The 11,473-nt window shown below is 49.2% G+C and overlaps 1 protein-coding gene across 3 annotated transcripts in view; it reads left to right on the top strand.

Moving 5' to 3' along the window:
- The window catches only part of HOXD4 (homeobox D4), a 14,192-nt gene extending 3,547 nt beyond the window's left edge, over positions 1-10,645 (top strand). The window contains exons 1-4 of one of the 3 annotated variants that reach the window (XM_027637127.1): positions 2,883-3,903; positions 5,121-5,147; positions 5,844-9,691; positions 10,095-10,645. In XM_027637127.1, the coding sequence (XP_027492928.1) occupies positions 9,283-9,691; positions 10,095-10,399 (714 nt within the window). In that variant the 5' untranslated portion in view covers positions 2,883-3,903; positions 5,121-5,147; positions 5,844-9,282 and the 3' untranslated portion in view covers positions 10,400-10,645. The other 2 variants (XM_027637128.1, XM_027637129.1) reach the window with 2 other exon arrangements.
- Positions 10,646-11,473: the final 828 nt, after the last annotated feature.

Below are 11,473 nucleotides of genomic sequence, written 5' to 3'. Positions count from 1 at the left end.
CAGGCTTGTCCTACAGCGCCTTCTCCTGGAAGAGGCCGTGGAGACATGCAGCCGCCCGCCGGCCCCCGCGGTCGCGCCCGAGCCCCGCCGGCTCTGCCCGCGTGTGGGCGTCCGCCCCGACGGGCCGGGCCGGGGTCACCTGCCCGCGGCTCCCGCGCTCGGGGCTGCCGGGCCGGCCCGCGGAGTGGCCGCCGGGGGCGCGACAGGCCCCGGCCGCCGCCACCAGCCTTTATGTCTCCACGGCCTCTTCCAGGAGAAGGCGCTGTAGGACAAGCCTGGTCGCTCTCCCCTCCGGGGCCAGGGGCCCACCGCCCCGCCGCCGGCTTCGAGACCCCTACCCTGCCGCCCGCCTGCCCACAGAAGAAACCCCCCGGCAGGCGGGGTCATGGGCGGAGCTCCACCGACCTTCTCGGGCGACTCCAGCTGCGCTCCAGTTCTCCTACTCCTCCAGTGCCGCGGCCTCCCGTCTGACCCCAGTCCACAGCCCCTTACGCGCCCCGGTGCGCACTCTCCCGCACTCCCTGCCTGAACCACAGTGCCGCGGGGCTCCCCTCGTGTGCCTCGCCGCCCTCCCGGTCACCAGCCCGCCCTTTGATGTCGGGCACCCACCTTTTCCCACCCTGTCCCTTTGAAGTGGGTGCCAGAGCCCCGCGGCGGCCCGCGCCCTCCTTCCCGCCGGCTCCCTTCCCGCGGGCGGAGCCCCCGGCCCCCGCACATCCTCCCTGCCTCCTGCAAGCCGGGGCCCGGCAGAGTTCCCTGCCTCAGCTTCACCTGTTTCCTCCGGGCTTCACCTTCCTGAGCCGTGCCCGGACATGACCCTGGTGGCACCCATCGCCCCGGGCCGTGCCTGCCCCGGCGAGACGCTCCCACGGCCCCCGGCCTCCCCTCCCTTCCCCGCACTCCTCACCCTCTTCCCCCGCGGACCTGAGGTGTCGCCGCCGCTGCCCCCTTTTGATGTCGAGGCGCGGCTCGACGCTGCCCTGCCCGCTCCGGGCTTCTTCTGCCACCGGATCTGCCTGCGGGCGCGAGATGCTGTGGGCAAGGGCCTTTGCATGCCTACATCCTGCTTGACGAGGGCATGGGCGACAAGGTGACTGTGGAAAGGTCGGGGTTATGATAAAAGCACAGGGGCATAATACATTGGATGTTATCGAGGCGCTTGGTAGGTGTTCAAAGTCAGAGATGGAGCCTGTAATTTTCTGGCAGTGTGGTCCTTGGGGTAGGATACCAGTCGTCGTGTCTGTCAAGTAGCATCAAGAGCAATGCTGGCTTACACATGTGATTCAATTTCCCCAACCTTTTTATCGCAAAATTATCAGAGGGAAACCAATTGTTACCGTGTTACTTTATTACACAGCTTATCCGTCTCCAGATAGTCAGTCCCAAATATGAAAACTTGCATAAAAGCCTAGAGAATGAACTGGCCAGAGCTTCAAAGCCAACTTTCACATCTGCATTTCAGAATAGGAAATGTGAAAATCGTTCTAATTCCCTCTTCAAAAATCTCATGGCTAGAATCACTCAGTTACTGTTGCATTCATCTTGTCCCTAGATAACAGGGAGCTGTATCTCAGTCATCAATTCCTCACTATCCCGCAGCCTCACCTTTCCCAGCTCCAGGCTCCTGGACATGTGTGCCTAAAGCACATGCCTGGCTTGGGCCACCCCCTTTGCCAGGGGCTGACACTTTGGCCGGCCGCTGTGTTGCCAAGCCTCCTGCCTCACTGCGGCTCCTCTCCTCCTGCACACATGGACAGTATCTTGTCTACAAACTGTTGGCTTCTCCTGCCCATGAGATGGGTCAAGAGAACCAAAGCCATCACAGACATGTAGGGAGGGGTGGGACAATCCCTATACTGGTGCAGGGGCTGAAGCCCACTCGTCACCCCTACTGCCCGGGACAGGACCTTCACCATACCAAGTACCCAGTGCCAAGCCCAGGGCAAACACACTTGACTCTCCATCGTGGTTCTTGTCATCCCAGACTATTTTCCCCACACTTTATTGCACTTTCTTATCGCACCCTATCCCTCACATCCCAGTACATAGGTTTTCTTGCACCTTTCCAGAGAACAGGCACTTTGGCTCCCTGCAGCTGCCTGCTGCTGAAGCCCTTCTTCTGGAGGCCAGTGAGGATGAAGTGTTTGGTGAGGAGGGTAGCTAGGGGCTGCCAGAAGCCTGATTCAGGGCTCACCATGCCCAGGCCCAGGTACCTGAGCAAGGCTTGGGGAGCTCCAGGAAGCTTTTTCCCCTGCCTACCCTGGGCTGGGAGCATGAGTCATGCTCCAGTACAGTCCACCCCTCTCTTGGGGGTGCTTGGCCAGATCCCCTGGGCCTGATAAAGTTTCTCAGACTGAGCACTGCAGTTGAAATGCCACTGCCCCTGCCAGGTGTCCTGGTCAGGGGAGGTGGAAAGAGCCATTTCCCAGCTCAAGCCATTAAAAAAAAGCATGAAAGTGATGCCATATGATTAAGGCCTTGACAAAAGCAAGGAAAACAGTGGAATGCAAAGTCATTCTGGGTCATAAAGAAGGAGTAGGGAAGGATGTCGGTATGCCTCTTGTTCTCTGTAGGAAAACTAATTGATCAGCTGTGATTTCGGCTATCTAGTGCGTACAGCAAGATCTGAGCTGCCCCTTTTGGGTTACTTCAGACTTGTGTAGCCAGAAATGGCCAAGTAAGAGGAGCCTGGTGTTAAGCAGGCGCCACCCAGTTGGTGCCACTACCCAGCAAGGAGCTGAAGTTGGCTCGTTTTTCAGAGCTGAGTCCCCGGGCGGAGGCGCACTCGCACCCGAGGGCCGGAGGAGTGGCTGGTCCCCTCTGCCCGCGGCCGGTCCCTGACGGGGCTGATGCGGCTCCCCGCCCTCTGGTGAAGGTATAAATCCTTCCTTGGATGCACTGGGAACTGCTGGCCTCTCCGACGTCCTCATCTTAGCCATGATAGATTGCGAGCTGCTGTCCGCGTTTCTTCATGCTGTGAGACTGCCAGGGACATTTGACTTCCTGTGCTCGGGCTCCTTGAAATTCTCATTTGCTAACTCACACCCTTCTCCCTTCACACCGAGGCTGTTTTATTGTTTTATAACCGTCCTTAAACTTCCAGTCCTCAAAGATCTCATTGTGGCAGGCTTCACACTTTCTCCCTTTCCAAAGCCCTATGTCCTCGCTGTTTGCAGCAGTTTGGTCACTTACAAAGATCCGTCGGGTGCCCGGCGAACCCGCAGCCCCTGGCACAGCTCTGCCGAGCTACAGCTCACGAGATGAACGACTCAAACTCATTTTTCAGGGGACCCTGATTAAAATGCCATAAACATCCAGGGAAGAGAGAGGACGTTCCGTCTTTCAGTTGGTTAGAGGTTTTTTTGTTTTGTTTTCTCCTGACGCTGGGCTTCCCTGTCCCCTAAGAAGTATAAAGAAATGTTTGAACGGGTATCCACAGCGAAACACCCTCGACTCCTTTCTGAAGAGCACTTCGGGAACGCTAACTCCCCTTTGCAGCTTTCCCTACCACATGCTCCTGAAATAGGCCGGCATAACGCCGTGCAGCTAAGCTTCCACCCATCCCCGCTATTCCGACCCAGTCCCATTTTAATAGGACAGATTCAGCGAACCTTTATTTAGAGAATAAAAGTTTAAAGCTGAAGGTTATTTATGGTTCCACAGAGATAGGTCCTGAGTGGCTATTTAGAAGCACGTGATTCCAATAAACTTTGTTTTATGGCTTGAGAGTTGACAAGCCAAAATATAATTCCCACCATAAATTAGTTTAAGAGCATACAAGTGCAGATGCTTTCGTTCCTGGAAGCAGTAATCGGGAAAGTGTTAGCAGGGAACCGTCGGCAGGAATGCGACCGTGCAGGCACCTCTGCTACCGGGTCCCCCAGGCCGCGGGGGGAGCGCACAGTAAGTCCGCTTTCAGCCTCCCCGCCGCCGCCGCGCTCGGGCTCTCTGTGCCCCGAGGAACTTCATGGGAACGGGGTACCAGCCTGGCAACGCGGAACAGCTCTGTTGGGGAAATGGGCAGGTAGAGCTCAGGTGGCTAGGGGTGCGCCGGGATGAGCCGGCTGGTCCCTGTCTGACATTTCTAAATTTGATAGGATCTCTTATTTGCAGCTAACCATCTTTTTTTAAAATTAAAATTTAAAAATTAAAAAAAAAATGCTTAGTGGAAAAATGCTGATATTAGTCCACTCTCCTCCCAGGCTCTGTATGTTATCTAGAGTGGGCAGAACTAAAAAAAAACACACAAAAAAAAATCCAACCAAAAACGGTCTGGGGAAGCTCTATTTAGTGAACCATTGATATCTAGGCAATTGCCCTGTGCTTAAAACAGTAACTCTCCAAGATGTCGTAGGAAGGCAATAGAGGAGGTGAAAAATAGCTTAGAGAAGAGAATTCCCCATTAGTATTTGCTTTTAAATATACGACGCTTTTCAGAAGCATTAGAGTAAGCACGTGTTTTTGTTTCCCTTATTGTGCTCTTTGAATATATTTATTAAAATATTTGAAGGAAAGTTCAAGTTAAATCTATCCTTCCATAGTGCAAACAAAGATGTATGTCTCGTGGTTACTGATAGGTTAATTAGGTGATCTTAAAAGGGATCTATCTTAGAGTAACCGGATATTCATTCTAATAGAACTGTAGTTCTTTCTGTGGTCTACATGGATATGATGTTGCACGGCGCATTGTGACATTTTGTGGGTGATGGTTTAGCAAAGGTGATCTGAATATTTCATTTCTAAGTGACTGGATTGCCACAGAACAAAAAAAAAGAAAAAAAAGCGCCTTTGTTATTCTTCTTTTCCATCTCTTCCATCAGTGAAAGAGGGAGTTCTGACTTTTCACATCTTTAGAAATTATCCGGTATAAAATTTAGACTATGAATATTAAAAGTGAAAGATCATACCCCGGGCACAGGGAAAGCGTGTGTTCATAAAAAACTGCCTGAATGCAACGTGGTCCTCATTTGGAAGGGGCTTCCATCCCACCACTCCGCTGCTCGCAGGATTTACCACCAGTTCCTCTCTGCCTTCATCTGTCAAACGTGGTTTGTAACCATTCTCCAGAAATATCACCCGTATGTGGAATACAACAGTAACAAACGTTTTTATTGCAACAGGTTCAGCAGCATGGAAGGACATCCACGGTAAGTAACCTCTTATTTCTTGTAGAGTCTGAGTTGCTTGAAAATCCTGTTTCTTCTATTCAGACTGGAAAAATTAAAAATGATGATGCCTGATGAATATTGCTACTCAACATAAATAAATTAATTAATTTAAAAAAAAAAAAAAAGGAAAGAAAGAAAACGACCACGTCAGCATGTGAAGGCTCTTGTGGAGTTGGTTTGTGGTACCATGTCATAACTCTGGCTAGCACTAAAAGCAGAGGTGCAGTCTCCTGGGGGTTTATTACAGGGCTGTACAGGTGTCCTCCTGCTCTTAAGCACTCCAAGGCAATTAGCAGCGTTTCCATTTCAACTCGGCGGGACTGTACAGCGCCTCCCCGTGCAGAACCCGAACGGATCACGTTGTGTCCCAGCGCCTCATAACCTTGGTTACTCCCACTGTTTTCTCCAGATGGGATCCCAAGCAGAGCTGTGCTTGCTTTCTGATGTTCCCCTCGTTTGATACAGCCTGGTGACTGGGTGAAAGAAGTGATGGGAGCTGGGAGCGGTCCGCGCTGGCCAGCCGGGACAGCCCAGCTGCATCCGAGTCCTGCGGGCGGTAGAGCTGATCCGCTGCTGCTAGGTCTCTCCGGGCAGGGAAGACTCTAACGTGGATTTAAATGTTGTGGAGGCACGGGAATGGGTATCAGAGCTTAGGAAGGCAATCTTTTATTGTAGGGGTTTTCGCACCCCAGATGGTCCTGCTTGAGCTGCTCTGGGGGGACCGAGAGGAGGGCAGCAGATAAATGTGCATCAGGAAATGCTGTTGAACCTTTCTGCCTCTAGTGAGGAGCTAAGAGCATCAGTCCTGGTGTTCTAGGCTGAGACTGGTTCGTCTCTCAAAGAGGGAAAGAAAGCTTGCGATATTTGGAGATGCATTAGGTTCTACACTGCCCTCCCCGCTTCTACCAATCCCACTCTGACCGGGAGCATGTAGAGGAGAGGAACTGTGTTTGTTTGCATTTCCCCGTTTCCTCTCCCTGCTTCCTGATAAATAACCTATTTCATTGCCTGTGCTAAGCTTCTCCTTGTCTTTTTGCCTTACGTGGCTCTATTGATTTTCCAGCCCTATAAATACGAACTAAAGAATCGCCTTCAGCATTGCAGTTTTAACTGTGTTCCATAGGTAACTTTCCTCCCCTCGTAGCTCAGCCCTGCGCTACGTAGATGTCCTTGGCATTTTATTCTGAGGCTGGCCCTAGACGTATGGATTACTTGTTTTCTGCTAACGTACATTTAGCATACTGACTATGAACCAGAATACAAAAAGCCTGATAGATCAAAAGTATTTTGTATGGGCAGAAGAACAGGAGGTGAATATATAACGCTTTTGTTCATCAATAACTCTTTGGCTTTGACCTGTCTGAGCAAGTCGTGCAATAAGGTGAAACGCAGGTCACAGCGTCTAACAAATATGAAAATGTGTACTATTAAACAGAGCGGGGAGCTGCTGCTTCCCCAGACCCTTCGCTTCTCCCTGGGCAGCCCTCGGCGGGCTTGTCCGTTCCTGGGGGCTGCCCCAAACGCGAGCTCGCACTGGGGGGCGGGGGGTGTTACCCTGCCAGTTCAGCCGGGTGGTTAATAACCCTCGCGGAGGCGGGGGTACCCCCCCTCCCCTCAGAGAAAGGAGGAGAAAGCGGGGCGAGGCGCTTAAAATAGTTGTGTGGAGATTTAAATAAGCCGGGGCGGGGGGGGGGAGGATTAAGGACACAAAGTCGCTTCGAGTTGCACTTGTTGTGAGGAAGGCACCACAGTAGTGGTAAGAAAGCAGATGTTTAAAACTAGCATCTCCCAGATCAGGCAGTTGGGAGTTGGAACCAGGCAAACAAACTGGTACACACCGCTCGGATAAGCGCAACACCCCCAAATCTGCCCTCCGCAGTGGTTGGATGTATCACACCCGCACCATTATTTGTCCTTATGGTGCCTGTTTTAAATAGTGGAAGGAGAAGAGGTTGACCGCAGGACAGCAGTGAGGAGCTGGGTCAGACACAATTCATGAACTTTTGTACTCCTGTGTGCCGCTGTCGACAAAGTAAAAATAATGAAACTTTGTGATATGTTTGTAAATGATTTCGGCTGACCTCTCGCCCTGCCCTTCACCATAAACGCTACGGCGGGGAAAACCTGGGAGGGTGCGAGGCTGCGGCTCGCGGGCAGCTCGCGGGGATAATAGCTAGACCAGCATAATGGGATGAAGGTAAATTTGGAAACTCTCTTCTTCCCGAGAGCAACTAACTAGAGCCTTTAATCTCATCTTTTTCACCAACCGCTGTTTCTGTTGTCGACTGTTTTACTTCTGTTTCGTTTTTGGTTTTGTTTTTGTTTTTAAATTCTTTTTTATTGGGGGGGGGGGGGGGGGGATTTCTGATTATGGAGAATCTTTTCGGATTCGTGTTAGTCTAAATAGTTAAAGACTCCTTCCTAAATTACTTTAACCATTATTATTCTAAATAGCACAATTTGACCGATCAGGTCAGTTTTCCGTAGCGAGGACGTAAACGGTAGAGAATTTAAAGAGAACGGCAGGTCTGTCTGAGAATTTGGTAGGCGAAATTCGTCGTTATGATTTGGTGGAGACTCGTATAGCTCTATTGCAGCAATCATAACAAGCGTGAATCTTTTCCGAAATCCCACCTTCCTGCAAATCCGTATTTCAGAACTGAGTCCCAGCAGAATAGTTTACATTCCTCAGAAGACAGTAAGAGACTAAGAGAATTGCAAAGACCTGCTATATTATAGATGAAAACAGAATGTTATTACGTTGTCTATATATACCCTGTAGAACCGAATTTGTGTGATATTCATATAGTCACAGATTCGATTCTAGGGGAATATATGGTCGATGCAAAAACTTCACCTTTCTGCAAATGGTTAGAAGTTTAAATACGGGTGGAATCAAGAGGCATGTGCGTGCTGAACACTCAAAAATTACAAAAGTTTTGCTGCCTCGCTCCTAATTGCTAGGTTTTAGGACTTTTTTTTAAACTTCAATTGTCTTTCAGTCCTAACTTTCACTGAAAATCTGTGAATTTAAACAATTAATCTCACCACAAGCTACAAATTTTCGGGGAGGAAGGGGGGGGAGAGAAAGAAATTATTTACCAATCAGTGAATGACTCTTTTAAAAGATACTCATAAATTAGCTAGATATGCCAGACGTTAGCAAAATTTCTCTGTCAAGGGTCCAGATCACACCAAAATATTTACGACAGCAGCAAAAGCAGCCTTCGTCTCATTGGAATGTATTTACTTGTGCTCCAGGCATGATATTGATGAATGAAGACCGAATTTATCTCATTAAACCCGTGATATTTTTAACCTAATTAAATGACGTCACCAGTTCAGTTGATTGAACTATAGTAGTTAAAAGTGAACTGTTTCTTGCCATCTGTATGATTTTACATACATACATGTATAGATTTATATTTATACGTTGGCGTTTGCGTCTGTGCGCACATACGTATGCACACGTATATACTGAGGCTTGAAAGTGAATGAGAAGTTACTGATTGCCTAATTTTATTCAGCAGAACTAAATTCTGGTAACTTTTGGATGACCTCTGCGAGACAAAGACAGGACAGATCTATTGTACATCATATTACCCTCTTCTTTGACGGCTTTTCTTTTCCTCTACTGCTTAGCAGTTTCCTCTCTTTTAACCCCGCTTCAGCTCATCGCTCCGTATATTCCTTTCGATGTTGTTGTTTGTTTCTTTTTTTTTAATTTTATTTAAAGCAAGGTACCAAGCCCCGGCAATGATGCTGGCTGGTAAATCAGGCGGCGGGTCTGCATCCCCCGGGGCTGGGGGAGGCCGGCTCAGACAAAAGGCTGTGGGCAGGGCAGCGGCCCCCGCCCCGGGGTACCCCTACACCTCCGGTACCTGGTTTGGGGGTGCGGCCCGCCGGAGAGGGGGGTCATCCAGTCAGAGGGATGTTATTGAGTGGAATCGGGGGAAATGCGGGGAAATGCGGCGGTGGGCGCCCGGCTCCCCATTGGCCGGGCCGGTCACATGCCCGCCTAACTTTATTCAGTTGACAGCAAGTAGGAGGGCTCTATGGCAGGGGAAAAAAAGACAACACGAGAAAAATTAGTATTTTCTACCTTCAGAAATTAATGGCCATGAGTTCGTATATGGTGAACTCTAAGTATGTGGATCCCAAATTTCCTCCTTGCGAGGAATATTTGCAGAATAGCTACCTAGGCGAGCAGGGGGCCGAGTACTACAGTGCCTCGCAAGGCTCTGATTTCCAGCACCAGGGACTCTATCCACGGTCAAACTACAGCGAGCAACCCTTTAGCTGTAGCAATGCCCAAGGCTCTGCCGGGCAGCCGCGGGGTCACGGACAGGAGCAATCCGGCCCGGCAAGCCACTTCCCCGGCCCAGCAGAGCATTGTCCACCGCCTCCAATGTCCAACTCGCGAGCCTGCAGCCAGCAGCCGGCCCTCAAACCCCCAAACGGCTCCGCAGTTAAGCAGCCAGCAGTAGTTTATCCCTGGATGAAGAAAGTCCATGTAAACTCGGGTAAGGATCCTCTTCTTACTTTGCTCTTCTACCCTGCTTCCGATCGTCCTCAGCGGCGCTTGCCCGAGTCCCTGCCAGGCTCGTGGACGAGCTTTTTAAGCCGAGGTGGCCAATTACACTCGCCATAAATTTTTATTGCTGAGGAAATAGGCTGTTGGCCACGCGGGGCTTTGCCATGCAGGATAAAACTCCATTTTAGGAGCCTGCTAGAGGCTCCCAGACTACCTAGCTGCGTGTGCCCGTAGTGCCTGCCTCAAACGTGGGGGAGAGCAGCCCGTCCATTGTAAGCAACTGGGACGAATCCAGCCCGGCCACATGCTCGCAGCTCATAAGGTTTTCTTTTGTAAAGTCGAACCGGCAAGTCAAGATTAGCTTTGTAAAGTTCTTCGTATTTTTTTCCCAGTGAATCCCAATTACAACGGAGGGGAACCTAAACGCTCCCGCACAGCTTACACCAGACAGCAAGTCCTAGAACTGGAAAAAGAATTTCATTTTAACAGGTACCTGACCAGGCGACGCCGTATCGAGATAGCCCACACTTTGTGTCTCTCTGAGCGCCAGATCAAGATCTGGTTTCAGAACAGAAGAATGAAGTGGAAAAAAGATCACAAACTGCCCAACACGAAGGGCAGGTCTTCTTCATCTGGTTCAAACCCCCATTTACAAACTGGTTCCAAGGACCATCAGACTGACTTGACAACTTTGTAGAAGAGGTGAAATTTTCCATTTCATCCTTCGCTTCTGACCAGTACTGTACATAACTGACACTGCCCAAGCAGAACCTGCATGTAGCAGCTAAGGACACGAGAAACTGTCATCTTTCTTTAAGGTACTGTTGTACAAAGGAGACAAAATGACGCTACTTTGGACTTTATTTTATTTGCCTCTTCTAGCACAACTTAAAAAAGGAAAACAAAATAAGGGGAAAGAAAGAGACAGGGGAAAGAAAAAAAACAAACCATCACACAGGCAGTGGGAATTGGGAAAATATTAAATGAGACCTTCTGTCCTTAAAAAGTAATAAATCATTGAAAATGAAACTGTCCTGTGTTTCAGTTTTGAATTCAAAAGTGAAGATTGGATGCTTTATTCTGGGATTTATACTTTTAATTGTCTTTTTATCCCATGTAATTTGGGCACGGATGCATTTTGGGCAAGTTGAGGACAGGAAAATCATAGTATAGTCTTTTATTTGAACAGAAAGACTATTAAATGTGAACTTTTTTTGTGCTGCTTTGCCTTTCTTGGTGTGATGAAAATACTTGCTCATTTCCATAACGTCTCAGAAGGTGTGCATAGGAATTAAGTGAAAACGGGTTATTTTATGTTCTGATAGTGTTAGCGTATTTATTTATTTGTTACATAGAAGAGTGAAGACAAAAAGAAAAATAGTCATACCAAAAAACGGGGAAGAGGAGCTGAAATACAGTGTTTCTCCTTCCCAATCTCATCAACACATATGTAATGTTTACTTGTCTTGAACGTACACAACTTTCTTGTCCCCCCCCTTTTTTTTATTATTTTCCTCCTTTGTGAATAGGAAAAGCGTCCCTGCTCCTTATCGTGTGCCATCCAGAGCTTACAGGCTTGAAATCTGTTTCCAAAGCCTGCTACTCAGCGCTGTGCTTTAAACCATCAATACCTCATTTTAAAAATGGAAAGGGAAAAAAAATGAAAAAAAAAGAGGGGAGACCACAAAAAACACCTCCCCCCAAAAAAAACCCCCTCCAAACTCAAACCCCAACAAACTCGAAACAAACAATAGAACTACCACCGTCACCA

The sequence above is a fragment of the Corapipo altera genome, unplaced genomic scaffold (assembly GCF_003945725.1).
Source record: "Corapipo altera isolate COAL_440 unplaced genomic scaffold, ASM394572v1 45, whole genome shotgun sequence".
NCBI lineage: Eukaryota > Metazoa > Chordata > Aves > Passeriformes > Pipridae > Corapipo > Corapipo altera.
Note: the sequence above shows the minus strand (reverse complement) of the source record. Positions and strands in the feature narration are given on the sequence as shown.